General features: G+C 41.3%; 2 protein-coding genes across 5 annotated transcripts in view; one reads left to right on the top strand and one right to left on the bottom strand.

Annotated features, from left to right (window-relative positions):
• Nucleotides 1–473: 473 nt before the first annotated feature.
• Nucleotides 474–10,959, top strand: ttc29 (tetratricopeptide repeat domain 29). The gene is made up of 12 exons (XM_061913710.1): nt 474–696; nt 980–1,069; nt 3,785–3,844; nt 3,945–4,004; nt 6,423–6,586; nt 6,644–6,820; nt 6,898–7,110; nt 7,176–7,261; nt 9,504–9,595; nt 9,666–9,789; nt 9,866–9,955; nt 10,018–10,959. The coding sequence occupies exons 2-12, from the start codon at nt 1,008–1,010 to the stop codon at nt 10,171–10,173; spliced, it is 1,284 nt and encodes a 427-aa protein (XP_061769694.1). The 5' UTR covers nt 474–696; nt 980–1,007; the 3' UTR covers nt 10,174–10,959.
• Nucleotides 10,960–15,109: 4,150 nt separating this feature from the next.
• The window catches only part of spag17 (sperm associated antigen 17), a 42,205-nt gene continuing 30,829 nt past the window's right edge, over nt 15,110–26,485 (bottom strand). For all 4 annotated transcript variants that reach the window (XM_061913708.1, XM_061913707.1, XM_061913705.1 and 1 more), the window contains 11 exons: nt 25,753–25,800; nt 25,589–25,682; nt 25,290–25,398; nt 25,145–25,208; nt 24,241–24,290; nt 24,022–24,158; nt 23,774–23,952; nt 21,523–21,583; nt 21,307–21,454; nt 17,893–18,057; nt 15,110–17,821 (listed from right to left, as the gene is read on the bottom strand). In XM_061913708.1, the coding sequence (XP_061769692.1) occupies nt 17,793–17,821; nt 17,893–18,057; nt 21,307–21,454; nt 21,523–21,583; nt 23,774–23,952; nt 24,022–24,158; nt 24,241–24,290; nt 25,145–25,208; nt 25,290–25,398; nt 25,589–25,682; nt 25,753–25,800 (1,084 nt within the window). In that variant the 3' untranslated portion in view covers nt 15,110–17,792. The remainder of the gene's footprint in view (nt 17,822–17,892; nt 18,058–21,306; nt 21,455–21,522; nt 21,584–23,773; nt 23,953–24,021; nt 24,159–24,240; nt 24,291–25,144; nt 25,209–25,289; nt 25,399–25,588; nt 25,683–25,752; nt 25,801–26,485) is intronic.

Below are 26,485 nucleotides of genomic sequence, written 5' to 3'. Positions count from 1 at the left end.
TTTTACATGAATCTGAAAGTAATTTGAGAAAACAGAAAATGATATGTATAATTAATTTGGTATTTTTCTGTAAAAAAAAAAATTGAAATATACAGATTGTCATTACTGGCATACTACTTAAAATAACAGGCGGTTTGTTTATTTACAGATAATGTCTTCAATTCTACCGTTTTATAACCTATTTAAAAAAATAATAATTACAGTATAAATTTAGCGTAAATTAAACCTAAAGATAGGATTTTTTTTTATAGTGTAGTACACGTTTGCATAACAGAAGTTAGTTCACTAATTTATACCTGGGACAATACAAAAAGGTCGATATAATCATTTTGAAAAAAAAGACTACATATTTGGCATTTTTGCTATTGAGGAATTGTGTGTTTTTTTGTTTGTTTTTGTTTTTTAAGATGACGCTGTATTCGTATGGCAAGTATAAGAGGGGAAAACGTCATTTGAAGTGGACAGACCGAAATGTTCTGCTTGACTGCATATTAGTATTACTCACCTTTCAGCACGAACGGTTCTCATCGTAGAATTGCTTTGGAACTCGACGAGGAGTTGCGGAAGGAGAGTTGGAAACGAGTCGGCTGTGGTTGCCATGTTGAGCATAGCGTCACTTCAGACGCCTTTGTTGCCATGGTGACTAAAAAAAGACCCCTGTCGTGACGTCACAGACGTCAGACGCATACACCGAAGGTGAGCTCCCTTATTTAAGTGCTAATTCAAGCTAATTGTTGTTTACTGACTAGAATTCTACCGCCGGGAGGTGAAAGTAGAGGTAGACTTCACACAAGAGCTGGAATATATCAATGTTCGTCAATGCTAATATATGCTAACAGCTAATTGTGGCGCTGTGACTTTAAGTCCCAATTAAAGTCATCTCTGACTTTATGTAGGGTTTGGTGTGGTTATCTGTACTTCTTTGTCTTTTTGTTGTGTTTTGTGAAGTCGCCTGTACTTATTTGTCTTTTTTGTGAAGTTATTTGTGCTGCAGTGTTTGCGTAACAATGGCGACGTCAAGAACATCGCTACCGGAAATGACGTCAAGGGTCAGCAGGAAAAGAAGCAGGTAGATAGCCGCAGGCAGATTTGGTGTTCACAAACATGATCTTAGTTTTATATTCATAAATGTAAGTTTCTCAATACACAACCTGTTTTTGTGCGTTTAAAAAAATAAATAAATTGGAACCTTACTTTAAAACGTGTTCTACCTCTAACATGGTAAATGGGTTGTACTTGCATAGTGCTTTTCTACCTCTTTAAGGAGCCCAAAGCGTTTTGACAGTATTTCTACAGTCACCTATTCACACACTGACAGTGGGAGCTGCCATGCAAGGCGTTCACCAGGACCCATCAGGAGCAAGGGTGAAGTGTCTTGCCCAAGTACACAACGGACGTGACTAGGATGGGGATTGAACCAGTAACCCTCAGATTGCTGGCACAGTCACTCTACCAACTTCGCCACGCCGTCCCCCAACCATAAAGCGGTGAAAACTATGATGCTGTGCTCCAAATTTGGACTATTTACGGGGAGATATATTTTTATTTTTACGGTAGGTGCATGTCCACTGTATGAGAGATGAAAAATCCAGAAATTGCAATCAATGATTTTTTAACAATTAATTAGTGTGATGCAGCTAAAAATAAGCATTTCAACACCTGTCTTATCAGCTAGACTTCTGACCCTCAAAGACCTGTTGGTCAGCCTTTAAAAGTCCTCCTCCATTCCACTGTATTATCCTGAATCAGATGCATCTGTGTGAGGTCGTTAGCTGCATAAAGACACCTGTCCACCCCATACAATCAGTAAGACCCAAACATTCAGCATGGCTAAAAGTAAAGCGCTGTTCAAAGACACCAGAGACAAAATTGTACAACTCCACAAGGATGGAAAGGGCTCTGGAGAAAATTGCAAAGCAGCTTGGTCAAAAAAGGTCCACTGTTGGAGCAATCATTAGAAAATGGAAGAAGCTAAACATGACGATCAATCTCAATGGGAGTGGAGCCCCATGCAAGATATCACCTGGTTGGGTCTCAATGATCCTAAGAAAGGTGAGGAATCAGCCCAGGACTACACGGCAGGACTTGGTCAATGACCTGAAAAGAGCTGGGACCACTGTTTCCATTGTCAATGTTTGTAATACACTAAGACGTCATGGTTTGAAATTATGCATGGCACGGAAGGTTTCCCTGCTTAAATGACCATTTGGATGATCCAGAGGAGTCATGGGAGAAAGTTTTGTGGACAGATGAGACCAAAATTGACCTTTTTGGTCATAATTCCTCTATGCGTGTTTGGAGGAAGAAGAATGATGCGTACCATCCCAAGAACACCATCCCTACTGTGAAGCATGGGGGTGGTAGCATCATGCTTTGGGGGGAGGGTTTTTTTCTGCTCATGGGACAGGACAACTGTACTGTATTAAGGAGAGGATGACTGCAGCCATGTATTGTGAGATTTTGGCCGAAAACCTACTTCCCTCAGTCAGATCATTGAAGATGAGTCGTGGCTGGATCTTCCAACATGACAATGACCCAAAGCACACAGCCAGGAAAACCAAGAAAAGTCTTTGTAAGAACCATATCAAGGTTCCGGAGCGGCATAGCCAGTCTCCAGACCTAAATCCAATTGAAAATCTTTGAAGGGAGCTGAAAGTGTGTTAAATGATAAATAAATGATAAATGGGTTGTACTTGTATAGCGCTTTTCTACCTTCAAGATACTCAAAGCGCTTTGACACTACTTCCACATTTACCCATTCACACACAAATTCACACACTGATGGAGGGAGCTGCCATGCAAGGCGCCAACCAGCACCCATCAGGAGCAAGGGTGAAGTGTCTTGCTCAGGACACAACGGACGTGACGAGGTTGGTACTAGGTGGGATTTGAACCAGGGACCCTCGGGTTGCGCACAGCCACTCGCCCACTGCGCCACGCCGTCCCTACTCAGCTACTCAGCGACAGCCCAGAAACCTGACTGATCTAGAGAAGATCTGTGTGGAGGAGTGGGCAAAAATCCCTCCTGCAGTCTGTGCAAACCTGGTGAACTATAGGAAATGTTTGACCTCTGTAATTGCAAACAAAGGCTACTCTACCAAATATTAATGTTGGTATTCAAATACTTATTTTCATCTTCATCACACAAATAAATTGTTAAAAAAATCATAGATTGTGATTTCTGGATTTTTCTTTTTAGGTTATGTCATACAGTGGACATGCACCTACTGTGAACATTTCAGACCCCTCCATGATTTCTAAGTGGGAGAACTTGCAAAATAGCAGGGTGTTCAAATACTTATTTTCTTCACTGTATATGTATGTATATATGTGTGTGTATATATATATATATATATATATATATATATATATATACACGTGTATGTATGCATGCATATATGTACTGTATGTATCCATCCATCCATTTCCTGCCACTTGTTCCCTTTGGGGCCGCGGGGTTAGCTGGTGCCTATCTCAGCTGTGTATATATATATATATATATATATATATATATGTGTGTGTGTGTGTGTGTATGCATGTATGTATGTATTTATATATGTATGCATGCATGTATGTGTATATATATATATGTGTATATATATATATATGTATGTATATATATATATATATATATAGCATTCTACTGTAGTCGCTTTATTGAGTTTACAACCCCATGGCGCTGTATTCTACGGTACAACAACTGTATGTTTATATATGTTAATAAAGGTTTATTTAAAAAAAACAAAAAAAAACCATGATCTAACAGCTCATTATATGTGTGTAGGAAGTGTCTCCAAAGCCCAGACATATCATATCGGACTTTATCCAAAGAAGAAATTGCAAAGTGAGTTCAGAATTTGTTTTCATGACTCGTCAAGTGTTAGATTCTCATTCACTAGAATGTTTGTCATCGTTGAAGATGTGCTCAATTCTCCTCCCTGCAGGTTCATCAACAGCCAGAAGCAGAACATCTGCGTGGGTCTTCTTCAACACGGCTTCCACAGGTACCCCTCACCCCACGACATACTCGCACTCATAGACTATTTGTGCTGTGATAGACCATTCCTCCTGCGTCCACACTGATGCTATGACCCGATTACATGATTTATTCTATTCTGTTGTTTTACTGCAATTTGCATTTCTTGTTTCATGTCGGTTTTATTATGCCAGTAATTCCTCACGGGAGGAGCAATTGCATTAATGAAAGACGTCTCGATCACGCGCACAAATCACACGCACAGCAGGTGCTGTGGGTTTAGCTTTTGGAGGATTTTTAGTCTGTTATAAATAATATGAAATGTTAAGTTAAAGTACCCATGATTGTCACACACACACTTGGTGTGGTGAAATTATTCTTTACATTTGGGGAGCAGTGAGCAGCAGCGTTGGCCGGGCCCAGGCATAATTTTTGGTGATTTAACTCCAAATTCCAACCCTTGATGCTGAGTGTCAAACAGGGGAGGCAATGGGTGTTGGTAATTCGTAATTAACTGTCCAAATGTCATTTTTAAATCATGTCAGGCTTCGACCACCTCTTCTCGTCATGTCAGAGGAATGAGATCACACTAGCAAATATGTGGTACATGAGTAGAGATGTCCGATAATGTCAGGCTGCAGATATTATCGGCCGATAACTGCTTTAAAATGTGAAATCTGAAATTATTGGTATCTGTTTCAAAAAGTTAAATGTATGACTTTTGAAAACGCTGCAGGACGTAGGGAGAAGTACAGAGCGCCAATAAACCTTAAAGGCACTGCCTTTGCATGCCGGCCCAATCACATAATATCTACGGCTTTTCACACACACATAGGCCACACTGAGGGTGGCCATATAAACAACCTTAACACTGTTACAAATATGCCCCTCACTGTGAACCCACACCGAAGAAGAATGACAAACACATTTTGGGAGAACATACGCACCGTAACACAACAGAACAAATACCCAGAAGCCCTTGCTGCACTAACTCTTTCAGGACGCTACAATATACAACCTCCTCATGCTCTCTCAGGGAGAGGATGTCCCAAATCCAAGCTGCTGTTTTGAGGCATGTTAAAAACAAATAATGCACTTTTGGACTTCAATAATAAATATGGCAATGCCATGATGGCATTTTTTTCCATAACTTGAGTTGATTTATTTTGGAAAACCTTGTTACATTGGCGCGGGGCATCACAACAAAATTAGGCATAATAATGTGTTAATTACATGACTGTATATATCGTATCGGATGATATCGGAATCAGTAATTAAGAGTTGGACAATATCGGAATATCGGATATTGGCAAAAAAGCCATTATCTGACATCCCTATACATTAGGTCTGTAGTGGGTTCAGGCACGCTACCATTGGTATACTAGGAAGTACTTGAAGGTATGCCAAGAGGTACGTGAGATTTTTTTTTAAATATTCTAAAAATAGCAACAATTCAAAAAACCTTTATGAATATATTTATTGAATAATACTTCAACAAAATATGAATGTAATTTCATAAACTGTGAAAAGAAATACAACAATGCAATATTCAGTGTTGACAGCTAGATTTTTTGTGGACATGGTCCATAAATATTGATGTTAAAGATCTATTTTTTTCTATGGAGAAATGTTTAGAATTAAGTTGATGAATCCAGATGGATCTCTATTACAATCCCCAAAGAGGGCACTTTAAGTTGATGATTACTTCTATATGTAGAAATCTTTATTTATAATTGAATCACTTGTTTATTTTTTAACAAGGTTTTAGTTATTTTTATAACTTTTTTTCTAAATAGTTCAAGAACGACCACTACAAATGAGCAATATTTTGCACTGTTATACATTTTAGTAAATCAGAAACTGATGACATAGTGCTGTATTTTACTTCTTTATCTCTTTTTTTCAACCAAAAATACTTTGCCCAGATTAGGGGGTACTTGAATTAAAAATATGTTCACAGGGGTACATCACTGAAAAAAGGTTGAGAACCACTGGGTTAGAGAAAAAGTACAAACAGCAAGAAGAAGGGAGGGGTCGGCAATTCTGAATAGGTGGGTTTAAGAGCCGTTTTAAAAGAGGGCAGGGTGGGTGCGGCTATGATGTGGGTAGGAATTGGGTTCCACCGGAAGGCGACAACAACCGAAAATGGCGCTTGGTCTTGGGATTTGCAGGAGGTTGGCCTCGCCAGACTTGAAAAATCGGGAGGGCACACAGTTGTGTAGGAGGTTGTAGAGGGCCTTGTAAGTGGTGAGTAGAATTTTGAAGTTGATTCTGTATCGGACTGGTGTGATGTGTTCTCTGGAGCGAGTACCAGTGAGAAGGCGGGCAGCAGAGTTCTGTACATAGTGCAGTTTATTGATATCTTTGGCGTGGCAATATTCGAGCCTTACATTGTTCTGGGTGACTTGTGCTCAGGCTTCATGGGTCCACCTCATCCTTATCCCAGGTCCTTCTCAGAGCTTTTCCTGCTAATTCACTTGGATCAAGAGCGCAGAGAGGCAGCCGAGGTCAACTCAGCAGTCAGTCTTCAGACTCCGCTAGAGGAGCAACAAGAAAAAATGGAGAGCATCAGTCGGTACTTGAGCCGGTCCGAGCAGGCCCAACGGGAAGGTACTGATGCGTGTGACTGTCAACGTGTGCTGCACTTAGTAACTGATGAGCGTGCAGGTCGGTGGCCGCTGGCGTACGAACAGCGTCTGATTTTGGGTGGTTACTTCACGGATGAAGAGGACTTGTGGCTGAGTTTGCACTTCTACCTCACCTGTATTGACGCACGTGAAGAAGGCTGCATGGGACATGCCACCGAGGCCCGCGCCTGCTTGGCCGAGCTCCACCTGAAGCAAGGTAGGGTATCATGCACAGTAGGCACACCAGTGCTCTGCCCAATGACTGACATCCACACCGTCTTGAATCCGCCGCAGGTCGGCTGGACGAGGCCAGGCAGCAGGCCGAGCTCTGCGTGCGGCTGGCCGACGGAGGCCGTTGGTCAGACTCGTCCGGTCGTTCCTTGCGGCACCGCGCCCGCGAGAGCCTGTGGTCCATTTACAGCCGCCAGGCGGACGCTTGTGTCAAAGCGGGAGATCTTAACAAGGCTCTGAGGCTTCTCCACAGCGGCTACACCACAGCCACGGAGTGTAAGTACACCTCTGCCGAGTGCCGTAAAAACAGAACGCAGTAAAACAAGACTTGTGTCTTCCAGCTGAAAACAAACACATAGAAGGGAAAGCCGCCTATCAGCTTGGACTCGCCTATTACAGCGTCGGCGACTACGACACCTCCGAACAGGTAGCTGTGTGTGTGTGTGTCATACTTGCCAACCCTCCCAATTTTCTTGGAGACTACCAAATTTCAGTGCCCCTCCCGAAAATCTCCCGGGGCAACCATTCTCTTGAATTTCTCCCGATTTCCACCTGGACAACAATATTGGGGGCGTGCCTTAAAGGTACTGCCTTCAGCGTCCTCTCTCACCTGAAAAAGAGACTATTATATATGTCTCCGTTATCCATAGGTTATCCATAACCAATAAAGTAGGCAGGCATGGAGCTATTTCTCAGCGTGCGTTTATTCCAGCCGGCACTTTAATACACTGACACACCACATTTGGATTCCCATCATGCGTTGCTTCAAAACTACGACAAGTAGTAATGGCCAAAAACTTAACAGAGACGAAGCAGAAGTACGAAGAAGAGACATGGTGACGACGAGTAAGAAGTAGTACGCTTGCTAGTTCCAAAATGATTGGAAAAAAATAATTACAGTTTATCCAGGACAGCTCGAAGGGGAAGGGGTATGCTGACTGCAAATTTTGTAGATCAGACTTCTCCGTTGAACACAGTGGCCGAACGGATATACTCATTCATGAACGGATTATTTATATATGTATACAGTGGGGCAAAAAAGTATTTAGTCAGCCACCGATTGTGCAAGTTCTCCCACTTAAAATGATGACAGAGGTCTGTAATTTTCATCATAGGTACACTTCAACTGTGAAGACAGAATGTGAAAAAATATCAAGGAATTCACATTGTAGGAATTTTAAAGAATTTGTTGGTAAATTATGCTGGAAAATAAGTATTTGGTCAACCATTCAAAGCTCTCACTGATGGAAGGAGGTTTTGGCTCAAAATCTCACGATACATGGCCCCATTCATTCTTTCCTTAACACGGATCAATCGTCCTGTCCCCTTAGCAGAAAAACAGCCCCAAAGCATGATGTTTCCACCCCCATGCTTCACAGTAGGTATGGTGTTCTTGGGATGCAACTCAGTATTCTTCTTCCTCCAAACACGACGAGTTGAGTTTATACCAAAAAGGTCTATTTTGGTTTCATCTGACCACATGACATTCTCCCAATCCTCTGCTGTTTCATCCATGTATCCATTTTGGTATAAACTCAACTCGTCGTGTTTGGAGGAAGAAGAATACTGAGTTGCATCCCAAGAACACCATACCTACTGTGAAGCATGGGGGTGGAAACATCATGTTTTGGGGCTGTTTTTCTGCTAAGGGGACAGGACGATTGATCCGTGTTAAGGAAAGAATGAATGGGGCCATGTATCGTGAGATTTTGAGCCAAAACCTCCTTTCTTCAGTGAGAGCTTTGAATGGTTGACCAAATACTTATTTTCCACCATAATTTACAAATAAATTGTTTAAAATTCCTACAATGTGAATTCCTGGATTTTTCCCCCACATTCTGTCTCTCACAGTTGAAGTGTACCTATGATGAAAATTATAGACCTCTGTCATCATTTTAAGTGGGAGAACTTGCACAATCGGTGGCTGACTAAATACTTTTTTGCCACACTGTGTGTGTGTGTATATATATCCATCCATCCATTTCTACCGCTTATTCCCTTTCGGGGTCGCGGGGGGCGCTGGCGCCTATCTCAGCTACAATCGGGCGGAAGGCGGGGTACACCCTGGACTATATATATGTGTGTGTATATATATATATGTATATATATATGTGTGTGTATATATATATATGTATATATATATGTGTGTGTATATATATATATGTATATATATATGTGTGTGTATATATATATATGTATATATATATATGTGTGTGTATATATATATATGTATATATATATGTGTGTGTGTATATATATATATGTATATATATATGTGTATGTATATATATATGTGTGTGTATATATATATATGTATATATATATGTATATATATATATGTGTGTATATATATATATATGTATATATATATGTGTGTATATATATATATATATGTGTGTATATATATATATATATGTATATATATATATGTGTGTATATATATATATGTATATATATATATGTATATACTTGAAAATATATACACCCCCCACACCCCCCCCATCTCACAAAGTCAGAAGTCTCAAGGTTGGCGTGTGTGCTTTTAATCCTGCACTACAATGAGCTAATGCAACCAACATTTCGTTCTTATCTGTAACGTTCAGATTTGAATGACAATAGAAAGGAAGTCTAAGTTTTGGATCCACTCATGCGTATTTTTGTGTTTGCAGTACCTGAACACGTCCATGCAGATCTGCAGCACAACACAGGACATAGACGGGCTGGGTAAGGCCTACAAGGCCATGGCCAAGCTGTGTGAAAGGTATACTCGCGTTTCTTTTGGCTGCTACTGTTTGGATTTGGGTGACGTCTTTTGTCCCTGCGTGTTTCAGTAAAGGCAACTTAAACAACACAATCCAGCTTCTGGAGACGTTAGTTGACATCTCCCGTAGCAACAGCCTGCATCATCACCTGGTGGACGCCTGTCTTTGTCTGGGCAACGTCTACACAAACAGGGCAAGACACGACGTCAGCAATTGTTCACTTCCTGTCATGTGACGAAACCATTAGATGCAGTTATCCCTCCCTGCAGAGGCAGTATGACCGCGCACGTGAGCGCTTGCTGCAAGGCTACAGCGTCGCTTGTGACATCGGAGACAAGACTCTTGTGCACAAGGCCCAGGTACGTGACACTCGTCTTCCGGAAAAACAAACGGGTCACATGACACATGTCTCCTTTGCCAGGTGTCTCTGGCCAGCGCGCACACTCGCTGCATCATGAGGAAGTACAGCACTGATGTGGAGTCGGACGAGCCCCGCGCTCTGTCACGCCTGCTGGACTGGAAAGTGACGAGAGGACGCCACGACGCCACTGAAAACAATGTTGTCAGCGACTATTAGGCCACACTTAAAATGCACGTTTATTCACCGCCAGCAGGGACTCTTCCTTGCACTGTCAACATCTGGACAACATGAAATATACATTTTAAAACATCTTTGTTCTTTGTACTGCAATTCCAAAATGTAATTACATTCATTGATAGATACATACACACATGCATAGGTACTTGTGCACATACATAGGTACATATTCTACCACAGACACAAACACAGTACATACATCCACACGCACTTTCACTGTGCAAACATACATATACACATACTGTACATATACATTCACCGCATCAAGGGTTGGAATTGGGAGTTAAATCACCAAAAATGATTGCCGGGCGCGGCACTGCTGCTGCCCACTGCTGCTGCCCACTGCTCCCCTCACCTCCCAGGGGGTGATCAAGGGTGATGGGTCAAATGCAGAGAATGATTTCACCACACCAAGAGTGTGTGTGTGACAATCATTGGTACTTTAACTTTTAACTTAACTGTAGAAACATGCAAATACACATACTGTACATATACATTCACTGTACAAACATACACATACTGCACATATACATTCACTGTACAAACATACACATATTGTACATATACATTCACTGTACAAACATACACATACTGTACATATACATTCACTGTACAAACATACACATACTGCACATATACATTCACTGTACAAACATACACATATTGTACATATACATTCACTGTACAAACATACACATACTGCACATATACATTCACTGTACAAACATACACATACTGCACCTATACATTCACTGTACAAACATACATGTACATATACATTCACTGTACAAACATACATATACACATACTGTACATATACATTCACTGTATAAACATACATATACCCATACTGTACATATACATTCACTGTAAAAACATACACATACACATACTGTACATATACATTCACTGTACAAACATACATATACACATACTGTACATATACATTCACTGTACAAACATACATATACACATACTGTACATATACATTCACTGTAAAACATACACATACACATACTGTACATATACATTCACTGTAAAAACATACATATACACATACTGTACATATACAAGTACATACACTGAGGCATATAATCACGTGTCACCAAGCAAATATTAATATTACCCCCCCCCAACAAGCCATCCATTTTTTTAACGCTTGTCCCTTTCTGGGTGGTGGGGGGTGCTAGGTGCTATCTACAAGGTTAGTATAGTTCACTTCTCTTTCTTCCCCTCCATTTATCTTTTTTCTTTTGTATTTCAAGTTATCATTACATATATGTATTGTTACATTGGAAGCAATTGTATTGTTGATAATAGAGGTAACAATTGTTATTCAATATCAATAGTGCTATTTTTATTGGTATTTTTTATTGTTCCATTTGTAGTGTAATACATTGTAATTGTCATGTCTGTATTATTATTTATTTCACTATTTGCTGATTTTCAGTTGTTGTCCTCTTGTCCCTGCAATTTCCCCCTTGTCTTCCTTTTTTCCTTCCTTCTATCCCCTCCTGCTAAATAAATCCATTTAATAAAGTCAAATACAAATAAGGCAACAAGACAAGTATCCCACACTTCTCTTTTGTAAAGTAAATCTGTACAGCAGATGTAATCATCTACATCAAGGGTGTCAAAACCTCTTGACGTAGGGGCCACATTGGCCTGAAATTTTTGGGTCGGGGGCCGAAAGATGTAAGTGTGTGTGTGTATGTATATCAGAGGTGTCCAAACATTTTCCAGCGAGGGTCACAAAGAGAAAAATTGAAGGATGCGAGGAACACTTTAATACATTTTGCATAAGAAAAATACTCAAACCAAAACAACATATGCTAACATTTCAAAAAAGACAGATCCTCAATTATATTTGTGATCTCAATGGGATGTGGCTCATTGAGATCCAGTATAGCTTTGGCCACCCAAAAGAGGTATTGGGTTCAAATCTATTTACTGGGCGACATGAATGTTGACTGGCTGGGACATGGCATGGGTGTACAAACAAAAAAAAGTTACTATCCATTATAAATGCTTGCAATCTGTCCCAAATTGTTGTCCCTCCCACGAGAATAGGTGTAGGCAGTGATGGTATTATTTTCACTACAAGAATATTTATACAAATGTTCCTGGCCAATGCTCCAAAGGGTACTTAGTTCAAATTCCAGTCAGATCGATTAGTAACTACGAAATCTCCAGCAGGAGTATTTAGTTTTATATCATAATATATGAGACAGGTTCTCAATTAAATATGTCATTAGGGCCTGAAATCTAGTCTTAAGAAGACCAACAATAGCTGAAGGATTAAGCAGCTGTTTCCCTATCAAAGTAGACTGGGTTAAAATCCCAGTCAGGTTGCTCTATTAACATTTTTATATCATAGTTTTCTGAGACAGATTCTCAATTGAATATGTTATTAGGGCATGAAATCTAGTCTCATGAAGGCAGAGGATAGCTGAGTGGTTAAAGCAACTAGCTCCCAACCACATGTTACTGGGTTCAAATCCCGGTTAGGTCAAGCAGTAACTAGTACAGCTAGAGCTGGAAGAGGTAAGTTTTACATCATAGTTTACTGAGACAGGTTTGTAAACAAATATGTCATTGGGGCCCGAAATCTGGTCTCAGGAAGGCCAAGGATAGCTGAGTCTTTAAAGCAGCTAGCTTCCAATCACAAGTTACTGGGTTCAAATCCTGGTCAGGTCAAGCAATAACTAGTACAACTACTGCGAATCTGTCTCAGTAAACTATGATATAAAACATTAGCTCCTCCCACTGTAGCTTTCCTAGTTACTGATGAACCTGACCGGGATTTGGACCTGCAGTCTCCTTTGATTAGTAGCAAGCTAACCATTCAGCTATCCTTGGTCTTGTTAAGACCAGATTTCAGGCCCCAATTACATATTTAATTGAGAACCTGTCTCAGTAAACTATGATATAAAACTTTAACTCTTCCTGCTGGAGCTTTCCTCATTAGCACGCAACCTAACTGGGACCTGAACCCAGAACCCTTTGGGTAACAGTTATTGGTGTTAACCACTCAGCTATCTTTGGCGTTCTTAAGGACATATTTCGGGCCTCAATGACATTCACAGTAAACTATGATCGAGATGCGATAAGACACTAACTCGTCCAAGTGGAGTTTTGTAAGTTACCTACCAGTCCTATTGGGATTCAAACCCAGTAGCAACTGTTGAAGAGGCAATAACAGTTTTAACCACTCAGTTATCCCGGGTCTTCTTGAGAGAGGATTCCAGGCATCAATGACAAATATAATTAGAAAACCCTGTCTCAGTTGTACTACAATGGAGGTGAAACTAAATGGCACACTAGTCCACCAAACTGGGATTTGAACCCAGATCCAACAATTGAGAGTGTGTTATGTTAGTGCTAGTTGCTTGAGTAACATATCATTGAAAAATTAAGTAAATGCTAAAGATAATAATCAAAATTATGAATGGCCAAAGATGACACCTCAGTGAGTGTGTGTCACAGAGAGTTTGTGTGTGTATTTTGTAAATTATATATTGATCCGATTGGGATTTGAACCCAGCACCCTTCATTCCAAGTCAACAGTTTTAACCACTGGGTTATCCCGGGTCATATGAAGAGAACATTTTGTTCCATACACAAACATAACCAAGGACTCCTGGCTCAATCAAGTATGATGGAGTTGGAACAAAACACTGCCAACCACAGTGGGAATCGAACCCAGCAATCTTTCATCTTAGTTAACAGTCTTAAACACTGGACTAACTCGCGTCTTGTGAAGAGAATATTTTGTTTCATACATCTTGCTCAGTAAAGTATGATGGAGGTGCAACAAAACACTGTCAACCAGACTGTGATTTAAACACAGCAGCCTCTTGTGGAGGAAAAGGGTGTCAGAGAGTGTGTGAGTGTACTTCCTGATCTGGGTGGTAATAATTGTATAAAGTTAGTATTTGAGAGCTCTTCTGAGTTAATAATCAAAAAAGGTTGATTGTAATTGGATAATTAAAAAAAAGGCAAACAATAATCAAATGTTTGCTAATACAATCAACCTTTTTTGATTATTAACTCAGGAGAGCTCAGTGGTAAACGCCCTCAAATACTAACGTTTTATTACCACACTTCTGAACAGAACATCCCCATCTTAACTGTAAGTTATAGCTGACTAATCACTGTATAATATATTTATAATAATATTGGTGGTTAGCATTTGAGCCTCAAAGGTCCTGGGTTTGATTATGTGTACAGTTTGCATGTTTTCCCTGTAACTTAACAAAGCTCCAGACTTTTGTTTCACCCCGCTAACAATAGCTCGCTTGCATGCTAACTGTTTTAGCTAGTTTTGCACCCGTTTACCCCAGAGTCATATAACTTGGTATGTGAAACATGCTAACTGTGAGCATGCCAACATTAGCACACATGCTACATGTTAGCATTTTAATGTTAGGATGCTAATGTAAAAATAAATACCAAAATGCCCTATGAAAGTAGCAAAAAAAGCTAACATGCTAACATTTTAGGCTAGCTCTATAGCTCATTTTGTATGTTTACACATAAAACTCCCAGATTTGGACACTCGGCACCATCTTGAAAGTAAGGCGACCCCCGCCCAGAGGTCCAGGGCCCAGATTGCAGGCCCATCCAAATTTATGCAAGAACTTTTTAGTATTATTTTTAATATGATCATAAGTGTTAGTTTTCCCTTTAATACTGATGTAAGACAATCATCTGTAGATAATAGTAGTTTTATTATTATTTAAATGTGTTGGCTGTCACCGTGAGGAAAATAAAAAAAGATTGTTTTGAACAGGGTGGGGACTGGTTTCCATCACAATCTGGGAACGCCACACCCCTTCAGTTATAAAAGGAGCAAAATGTACCTTATGTGTACACCAATGATTATCCAATATACTGTATAAATAAATATTGACACTTGATGTCAAATTGTTTATTAGACATCTTAACTAAACGTTTGCGTTGCTACAGGTGTTGTACAGAATATCATTACAAAGCAAGTGATGGACATGTAGATAAACATGTCATCAGACGGTTCAAGACTTGCAGGTAACTCTAAATGCTAATAATATTTTAATCATCAAACTTCAACTTGTAACATGGCTAATGTTTGTCACTGCTTTATATCGCATTGAGCGTTGCATGATGTCTTACATTTGGTTTTCTGGTATTTCAACAAAATAGCCATTTCTGAGTTTTTTTTCTTTCTCTTTACTCATTTTCCCTAAATCTGCATCTCAGAACCGTAGACTGAATGATAAACTGTCCACGGGAGGCAGTTTATTCATGAGCCAGACTCTACTTACAACAAGCCTTAGGATAGCTCAATGGTTAAGACTGCTGCCTATCAGTCAATAGTACTGGGTTTAAATCCATAACGTGGAAGCTTTAATTTCACCTCTATCATAATTCAATGATTACATTTTTATATGAGCGAAGATCAAACTTTGAAGAGACCAAGGATAAGCTCAACGGTCGATACTGCAGGCTCCTGATACAGGGTAATGAGCTAATTTTTGCAAAAAATAACATTTACAAGTTTACAAGTAATCAGTATGACAGATGACATACAAAAACCAGTGAAGTTGGCACATTGTGTCATTCATAAATAAAAACAGAATACAATGATTGGCAAATCCAAATCCTTATATTCAATTGAATAGACTGCAAAAACAAGGTTTTTAATGTTCAAACTGAGAAACATTTTTTTTGCAAATAATCATTGACTTAAAATTTAATGGCAGCAACACATTGCAAAAAAGTTGTCACAGGGTCATTTTTAGGAATGCGTGGCCTTTCCTTTTAACAACACTCAAACTTTTGGGAAATGAGACCAATTTATGAAGCTTTTGAGGTGGAATGTTTTCCCACTCTTGCTTGATGTACAGCTTAAGTTGTTCAACAGTCCGGGGTTTCTGTTGTGGTACTTTAGGTTTCATAATGGGCCACACATTTTCAATGGGAGACAGGTCTGGACTACAGGCAGGCCAGTCTAGCACTCTTTTACTATTAAACCACGCTGTTGTAACACGTGGTTTGGCATTGTCTTGCTGAAATAAGCAGGGGCATCCATGATAACGTTGCTTGGATGGCAACATATGTTGCTTCAAAACCTTTCGAACTTTGCGCCGATAACAATGCGGATGGTTATTTTCCTCTTTGTTCCAAAGGACATGACGTCCACAGTTTCCAAAAACAATTTAAAATGTGGATTCGTCAGACCACAGAACACTTTTACACCTTCCATCAGTCCATCTTAGCTGAGCTCGGGCCCAGCTAAGCCGGCGGAACTTGTGGGTGTTGTTGATACAGGCATAGTAGAGTTTTAACTTGCACTTACAGATGTAGCGACAAACTCTAGTCACTGGCAGTGGTTTTCTGAAGTGTTCCTGAGCCCATGTGGTGATATCCTTTACACACTTATGTCGCTTTTTGATGCAGTACCGCCTAAGAGATCAGAAGTCTGTGATATCATCTCTTACGTGCAGTGATTTCTCCAGATTTTCTGATCCTTATGATGCTATTACGGACCACAGATCTTGAAATCCCTAGTTTCCTTGCAATAGCTCGTTGAGAAATGTTGTTATTGAACTGTTCGACAATTTGCTCACACATTTGTTCACAAAGTGGTGACCCTCGCCCACTCCTTGTTTGTGAATGACTGAGCATTTCATGAAAGCTGCATTTATACCCAATCATGGCACCCACCATTTCCCAATTAGCCTGTTCACTTGTGGGATGTTCCAAACAAGTGTTTGATGAGAATTCCTCAACTTTCTCAGTCTTTTTTGCCACTTTTGCCAGCTATTTTGAAACATGTTGCAGGCATCAAATTCCAAAAGAGCTGATATTTGCAAAAAAAAATAAAGTTTTCCAGTTTGAACGTTAAATATCTTGTCTTTGCAGTCTATTCAACTGAATATAGGTTGAAAAGGATTTGCAAATCATTGTATTCTGATTTTATTTACGATTTACGAAACGTGCCAACTTCACTGGTTTTGGGGTTTGTACATTGCAGGGTGTTTCATCTACCCCACACAGAGTAATGTTATGTGCTAGTTGCTTGAAAAACATATTGTTGAAAAACTAAGTAAGTGCTAAAGATAATAGTCAATGATGACACCTCAAGGGTTACCTATGAGTGTTTGAATGAGTGAGCGTCTGAGTGTGATTCCTGAGGTAGGTGGGAATAGGAGTAGAAAGTAAATAATAAAGAGCGCTGACCAATGAGCTCTCCTGGGTATGATTAATATAAGATAAGTTCATTGTAATTGGAAAAAAAAAGTGAAATAACTTTTTTATGTTAACAGCTACAATATATGTCATCTTGATGCATAGAAAATCCTAAAAGGTCATAATTAATCGTGTCTGGGGAAAACATGTCATTTCTTAATGACATAATATAGAACACAATATGTCATTAGGAAATGACATGTTTGACATTACTCCCACATTGTTTTATTAACATAATGTATTCAAAGCTGGTTAATTTTGATTTGTATTCATGTGAAATCTCAAATTTGACTGGATTATTGAAAAATACATAGTTTAAATCTTTATTAGCTTTTCTTTACTCATCTTTCATCTGATAGCACTGTTGATCACAGACTTGCGTTGCCTTTATGGTGCCCTGGGAAAAAAAAAGACACAATAATGAAACAGTGGAACTTCATTTAAATGCATTCTTTTTTGCAAATGTACCTGTGTGTGCTGCAGCGCCCACCCCTCGTCCACTGGGTGAAGTCTGTCCAAGACCCTGAGCTGCTGGAAGGCTGGAGGACTGTTTGGGCTGCCTCAAGTGTTTCCTGCTGCTTGGACTAGAGTGATCCTTCAGCCAAATGTCATACAAGCCCTCAGGCAGGATGAGTTACATTAGTGAAGGCTTCTTTCGCTCTACTTTGAACACAGAATGTTTCAGGTGCATTGTTCCTTCTTTTATACTGTGTACAAAAACGCACGGCTGGTTTCTTATTTTGCATGATTTTCACTCTTAAGATGTTTCAGATCATCGAACAGACTTATAAAGTTAAGCTTAGTAACCTCAAAAACTGTTTTAAATGATTACTTTCATTTATTCAAGAAAAAAAGCCTATGCACATCTAAATGGTGCCACATTAAAAAAGTAAAAGCAACTCAACCTAACAGAGTGGAATGTTTGTGATCAGTGACACTCAACTCAGCTAATTAAAACATTTAATTTAGCATTAACTTCAAAAAGGGGTCATTTAGGTTTACACAGCTCGACGAAATGAATAAACTACCTTTTGTGTTTTCGTCCATTTTCTACTGCTTGTCCCTCTCAGGGTCGCGAGCGGGGTGCTTGGATCCTATCCCAGCTGCACTCGGGCATAAGGCTGGGTACACCCTGGATAAGTCACCACTTTATGACAGACCAACACAGATAGACAAGTCTTCCCACTCACATTCACACACTTATGTTTGCCAAGCTCTAAGACCTTTTATGAAGAAGACATATCGAGGACCCAGATTTCCCTCGCCCGGACGCGGGTCACCGAGGCCCCCCTCCGGAGCCAGGCCCGGAGGTGGGGCACGATGGCGAGCGCCTGATGGCCGGGCCTGTTACCATGGGGCCCGACCGGGCACAGCCCGAAGAGGCAATGTGGGTCCCCCCTCCAATGGGCTCACCACCAATAGCAGGGTCCATAGAGGTCGGGTGCGATGTGAGCGGGGCTGCAGGTCCCATCCTCGGCTACATAAGCTAGCTCTTGGGACGTGGAACGTCACCTCACTGGGGGAGAAGGAGCCTGAGCTAGTGCGCCAAGTAGAGAAATTCCGGTTGGATGTAGTCGGACTCACAGCAAGGGCTCTTGAACCACTTCTCTCGAGAGGGGCTGGACTCTCTTCCACTCTGGCGTTGGCGGCAGTGAGAGGCGACGGGCTGGGGTGGCAATTCTCGTTTCCCCCCAGCTCAAAGCCTGCACGTTGGAGTTCAACCCAGTGGACGAGAGAGTAGCCTCCCTCCGCCTTCGAGTGGGGGGACGGGTCCTGACTGTTGTTTGTGCTTACGCACCAAACAACAGTTCAGGAGTACCCACCTTTTTTGGGTATACTCGAGGGAGTACTAGAGAGTGCTCCCTCGGGTGATTACCTTGTTCTGCTGAGGGACTTCAACGTTCATGTTGGCAACGACAGTGAAACCTGGAGAGGCGTGATTGGGAAGAATGGCCACCCGGATCTGAACCCGAGTGGTGTTTTGTTATTGCACTTTTGTGCTTGTCACAGACTGTCCATAACAAACACCATGTTCAAACATAAGGGTGTCCATATGTGCACTTGGCACCAGGACACCCTAGGCCGCAGTTCCATGATCGACTTTGTAGTTGTGTCATCGGATTTGCGGCCTCATGTTTTGGACACTCGGGTGAAGAGAGGGGCGTAGCTTTCTACCGATCACCACCTGGTGGTGAGTTGGCTGCGGTGGTGGGGGAGGATGCCGGACAGACCTGGGCTCTCCTATTTCTGTGGCTGAGGTTGCCGAGGTAGTTAAAAAGCTCCTCGGTAGCAAGGCCCCAGGGCTGGATGAGATCCGCCTGGAGTTCTCTGGATGCTGTGGGGCTGTCTTGGTTGACAAGACTCTGCAGCATCGCGTGGACATGGGGGGCGGTACTTCTGGATTAGCAGACCGGGGTGGTGGTCCCTCTCTTTAAGAAGGGGGATCGGAGGGTGTGTTCCAACTATCGTGGGATCACACTCCCCAGCCTTCCCGGTATGGTTTATTCAGGTGTACAGGAGAGGAGGCTATGCTGGATAGTCGAGCCTCGGATTCAGGAACGAACAGTGTGGTTTTCTTCCTGGTCGTGGAACATGTGCTTTGAGGACTTGGAGAAGGCATTCGACCGTGTCCCTCGGGAAGTCCTGTGGGGAGTGCTCAGAGAGTATAGGGTATCGGACTGTCTTATTGTGGCGGTCCGCTCCATGTACGATCAGTGTCAGTGCTTGGTCCGCATTGCTGGCAGTAAGTCCGACACATTTCCTGTGAGGGTTGAACTCCTCCAAGGCTGCCCTTTGTCACCAATCTATTCATAACTTTTATGGACAGAATTTCTAGGCGCAGTCAAGGCGTTGAGGGGTTCCGGTTTGGTGGCCGCGAGATTAGGTCTCTGCTTTTTGAAGATGATGTGGTCCTGATGGCTTCATCTGGCCGAGATCTTCAGCTCTCACTGGATCGGTTCGCAGTCGAGTGTGAAGCGACCGGAATGAGAATCAACACCTCCTAGTCCGAGTCCATGGTTCTCGCCTGGAAAAGGGTGGAGTGCCATCTCCGGGTTGGGGAGGAGACCCTGCCCCAAGTGGAGGAGTTCAAGTACCTAGGAGTCTTGTTCACGAGTGAGGGAAGAGTGGATTGTGAGATCGACAGGCGGATCGGTGCGGCGTCTTCAGTAATGCGGATGTTGTACCGATACGTTGTGGTGAAGAAGGAACTGAGCCGGAAGGCAGAGCTCTCAATTTACGGCTCGATCTGCGTTCCCATCCTCACCTATGGTCATGAGCTTTGGGTCATGACCGAAAGGATAAGATCACGGGTACAGGCAGCCGAAATGAGTTTCCGCCGTGTGCCAGGGCTCTCCCTCAGAGATAGGGTGAGAAGCTCTGCCATCCGGGAGGAACTCAAAGTAAAGCCGCTGCTCCTCCACAGAGAGGAGCCAGATGAGGTGGTTCGGGCATTTGGTCAGGATGCCACCCGAACGCCTCCCTAGGGAGGTGTTTAGGGCACGTCCAACCGGTAGGATGCCACGGGGAAGACCCAGGACACGTTGGGAAGACTATGTCTCCCGGCTAGCCTGGGAACGCCTCGGGATCCCCCAGGAAAAGCTAGACAAAGTGGCTGGGGAGAGTGAAGTCTGGGCTTCCCTACTTAGGCTGCTGCCCCCACGACCCGACCTCGGATAAGCGGAAGAAGATGGATGGATGGGATGGATGTTTGCCAAGGAATGAATTTAAGTCCACTTAATGATCCGAAACAATTAAGAAATAATAAAAAAAAAAGAAATCAGCCAGAGGCAAGTTTAGATGGTAGAACATTTTAAAAACTACCTTACTTGTTGTAATGAATTATTGTGTCACACTAGCAGGTAGATGTTGTGTTAAGGATATTGGCCATGACAGGCAGATAGAGGATGTCAGTTTCTGTGCGGATGACAATGTCCTGGAAGATGTACTTCCTGGGGTCCATGTTGCCTTCTTGGACCTGACACATGGCAAACAGCTCAATCTGCAGTTCAATGTGCAAACCTGCAGGCACCTAAACATACATTCAGAGTCACTGTAGTTGGCTCTTCATGGCTGTCGTTAGTGTTTTGGTAAACTCACAGGCCCTGGGTGGTACTTGACACGCAGGCCTGAAGAGGTGGGAGGTTGTATGATGTGGAATCTGGAAGAGACATAGACCACAAGCACCTAAAGTCACGGATAGTAGACGCCTGGAGGGCGCTCACGTTCGAAAGAGCCATGATTAATGTGACCTGGCCTCTTCTTAGTTCAAACCATCCAAGATACACCCTACTTATGAGGACACCATGTCTCAGTCGCAAGAGTGGTTTATGGAACGATACATGACCGTGAATCTCAACTGTGGTGCATGTATTACTAGTGATAGGAGGGCTTCATCTAGTGGTACGCAAAAGAATCACTTGATTAAAGTTGTATTTTTGTATGTTCAAACACAGTGTAATGGTTCAAACTGTGTGTAATATTACAGTGCTCAAAAATATTAAATATACTTGTTGAATAAAACCGCTGCCTTTTTTTTATGAATACTTACGCTTGCAATGCTACTGTATTTTAAAGTTGGTCATTATGGTGGTACTTGGAGAGACAAGTTTTTTCTGAGGTGGTACTTGGTGAAAGAAGTTTGAGAAGCCCTGATATATGGTATCACACAGCTGTTTAACAGCAGCACGGCGACTGTTGTATCCGTTTTTTTAATCCTTTTGTTCGTGTCAGTGGGTACGTGCCACAGGCATACACACGTGTACGAGACAGCCATGATTGACAACAATGAATGGGCAATCCTTTAATTCGGCCCGAACAGATATGTCTCCCTTCTAATTGGGACAAACAGTATTTTATTTGTTGCTTAAACCCCTATGGTGTTTTTTTCTCACTGGCACTCTTCAAGGGTGGACGCGCCCCTTTCTTCTCCCTTGTCTATCCTGCTCGCTTCTCTGTCGTGTTTTGTCTTTTTTGCACTGCTTTCCAAATTCAAACATTGGAATTATTTAACTGGCCTCAATGAAATTGACACGATCTTGGGTTTGGGGGAACCTGTTTGTCGTGACGGAGCGGTTGTTGCTAGACACACGACAGACTCTTGGGAGAAGAAGGAGTGCCACGTGCCCGGCGACCCTTTCAGTAAAGGACGTAAAGATATCCACCTCTTTGGAATTATGACAACAGGACATCTGCTAATTAGAATAAGCATTGCTCTGGTTTGTCAACAAATTTGAAGTTGCTGGCAGTCTTCAAAGTACCCCAAAGCTGCCACAAATGATTGGAGGATGCGGACACTGATTTGGATCATTTTTCTTACTCATCCTTCCCCAGCGTACACCTTTTTTCCCATCTTTTATGGGGCACCTTGTGGCGACTCATCAGCGTTCCTGTTCTGTGACTCTGTACACTGTTTATTTGTGTAATCCTGAACGGGTTTGTGCTGAAAACAAAGTTTCGATGTACTTGTGCAATGACAATAAAGACCTACCTATACATATGGTCAATATTGGTTGGCCGTTAGTTATTTTATGAAATATTTCTTGTGTTTAAAAACGTGTGAGTTTTCCTTGCCCGAGGATGTCGTAGTGGTTTGTGCAGCCCTTTGAGACACTAGTGATTTAGGGCTATATAAGTAAACATTGATTGATTGATTGATAATCTTTATAGGGGTGCTATCAAGCAAAACCATCTTTTCTTATCTGATTGCACCTGTTTTTGTGTATTTGGGATCCACATAAGTCCTGATAATGTGAAATCAAACCATGGAAACATGGCGGAGATATTTATAAAACATTATTTACCCACTTTAAAATATGCTCCAGCCAAACCTTTTGTAATTTAAGACTTCAGTGACATATTGTGCCTGGGTTACATAAGCGGGTATCTCCTTATATGGCTTTACACAAGTCCGCCGTTTTTTGGGTCGTTTCACTTTGTAGTCAATAAGTTCCTTCTTTTCTCTATCCTGTTGTTGGTGGAGGGGGGCAAAAACAGACTCTACATACATATGCATTCTCCGCTGTAGCCATTTCTAATAAAAAGTAGCGCATAGTTCTAATTAAATCTGTCAGTGAACTATATTTGGAAGCGCGCAACGCTAAAACATGGCTTAAGGGGGGGAGATGCAGTCGAAGTGGGCTAGCTTGGAAGGGGAGAGCTTCGGCCCACAAAACGGGTGCATCCAGAAGAGACAGTCAGAAAAATATAATCTGTGCAAAGTTTTGACCAAAGAACCACCATTATTATGCATGTTATGTTGACCAAAATGAAGTGTTTTACTGTAAATGTAGGAAAAAATCCTAATATGACCCTTTTACGCCAGTCATCTCTCACTGCCATGTTGTCTTACCTGCAGGTGTCCACGCCCACATTCTTCATCACCACGGTGATAGCAGAAGAAGTTCCCTCCTTCTGTGTCCCAAAGTCAACGCTGGACGGTCGAAGCTCAAAGCCCCTCATGACAGCACCCGGACCAGCTAGTGAAATGGTACGACACCTGCGGCGCACCGGCTCCTCCACAGAGTGGAACTATGGAAGACGAGAAAGGTGAGTACAAAAAAAAGAAGCTATTTCTGTTACACGGGTGTGTTGTCTTACATGGTAATTTGGCACACTGTAGGGTTTGGAGCTGACAATTGTTGGCGGTAGTCTCACTATCGTACGTCTGGGCTCCCCGATCACATTCACCTGGGCTGACCTGAGCGGGCTACAGTAGTCCGTCCGACTGCTGTGACCTGGTATGGACACGAGAGACATCGTCCACATCTTTGTATTGGTGTGTATGTTTCAGCAGGAACTCAGGAAGGAGGACTGTACCTGCAGTTTGAGGTCTCATTGCAGGTGTCCTGCTCCTCACTGCTGCCCGACTGTCATCAAATAAACTTTACTTAATGACATCTGTGTCGTATCGTTTAGCACAGGGGTGTCAAACGTACGGCCTGAGGGCCGGATCAGACCCGCAAACAGGTTTTATCCGGCCCACGGGATGAGCTTGTTAAGAATAAAAATTAACCTGAAATTTTTGAATGAAAGAAACAGTTGTTCTAAATATGTCCACTGGATGTTGCAATAGCAATTCTTTGTATCTTTGTAGATTATGCTACATATGTACAAAATAAACCACATGATACAGTATAGTATATCAGTTGAGGAAAATGATCAAACTACATAAATAACATACTGTAATTTGATTGTGATATAATTGTTTTATCTTGATGGATTGAAAATTAACACCAATGAGTTGACTGATGAACATTATCACATAATTAATTCAGTAAAAATATAAATAACGACAAAGTATATATACTATTAACCGCAACAGCTAATTGTAAAAAAAAAAAAAAAAAATACATTATGATTTGTACAATTTCAGAATGTGCTTGTTCTATTTTTAAACAAAGAAAACAATCTGACGTTGTCTTTATTTTTAAGTTATCGTGTCATGATTTAACCAGTCCGGCCCACTTGAGAGTACCTTTTTCTTCATGTGGCCCCCGATTTAAAATGAGTTTGACACCCCTGGTTCAACACAACATATTGCTACACTTTATAACCAAGGAGCAGAACCTAAATACTGTGAGTTGTGTGTACATGTGCTACATTGATTTTTTAGCAGTTCTTGTCATCATATTTTAGAAGTTTGTATGTCTTCATTTGCTACATCATTAATGCGATAGTTTAACTATATAGATGATACAACTGTGTCGATCAAGTGACTTACCTGGCAGAATGAGTTGGTGTTGGGATGGCAGAATGAGTTTGTGTTGAGATGGAGGGTTGTGGTGCTTCGTACAGTAAAGAAATACAGTTTGCAAATGCTTTGCTTAATATATAGAATAAATAAGAATAAAAGACCAATAATTTACTGTAGTGTTGTAGGACATCAAAGTTGAAGGCTTCCATTGTATCGTCTGGTCTGGGAAAGGTTTCAAAGATTGGCCTCGTAATGTCTGGACTTCCAAGGTGGAGAAGATTCTGAGAAAAAAAATGGCAGCATTAAATCAAAGTTCCAACTAATGTACTGTCTGGCCAAACATTTCGGGACACTTGACAGGTTGGCTGATGGAGTAATTGTCTCAAAACATTGGTCCATTTTATCGGAAAAACTAGCTTTTTGGAGCGCTACATGGTAAGGTGCATAAGGTGAATTTGGGACAACACTTGCCTGGTGTACAGAGACGTTTTCTGGGTGGAAGTATGGTACAATGAGCTTCTTCTTCAGGGCATCGACGCAATATTTCACCTCAAACAGCTCCTGTCTGAAGCACACAGGATATGTACAAGATTGCACATGATAAAAATCTTATCATCTATCTTTTTTTTTTTTACCTGTGCTGCTCCAGTCTGTCAGTCCATTTTGTCTCTTTGACCTCACAGCTAGAGGAGAACAAGAAAAGAGGATACTTTAACTACCTTTTTTGAGTCAGGGATTATGTTTTCAAAAAAAAAATCCCACAGCACAGTTCCTTGTGAACCACAGGATTCAATTTGATTCTTGGGGCTGACGATTTGATTCAGAAATAATTTTTGATTCAGACAATTTCTTATTCAAAATCAATACTTTTTTAATAACATAGGGTTCCAGTTCTATGACAATTTCCTCCATAAAATAAATAACAGCTTTGATACATTTCTATATTACTTAAAAGAAATCAGGTTTTGTTTATTAAAATACTTCCCAAACCTTTAATAAAATCAAATATGTATGGGTCAAGCGGTAGGAAATGGATGGATGGAATACAAATAAGGCAACAACAGAAGTATCCAACACTTGTCTTTTCTAAAGTAAATCTGTACAGCAGATCCATCCATCCATCCATTCCTACCGCATTTCCCTCAGATATGGGCATCTATATCAACAAAATGATTTGCCTGAATGGCTGGACAGGACAGATTAAAAAAAGAACAAAAACGATTTTAGATTTTTTTTTTTTTGTGTCGATCAAGAATCGTACAAATAAGAATTGCGACTAATTAAAAAAATGACATCCCTATTTATTATGTCTCTTCTACCATTGTCGAAGTGCATGTATTTGTTCTGTCGCGCTTTGTCGCTGGCATG

The sequence above is a fragment of the Nerophis ophidion genome, linkage group LG10 (assembly GCF_033978795.1).
Source record: "Nerophis ophidion isolate RoL-2023_Sa linkage group LG10, RoL_Noph_v1.0, whole genome shotgun sequence".
Lineage (NCBI taxonomy): Eukaryota > Metazoa > Chordata > Actinopteri > Syngnathiformes > Syngnathidae > Nerophis > Nerophis ophidion.
Note: the sequence above shows the minus strand (reverse complement) of the source record. Positions and strands in the feature narration are given on the sequence as shown.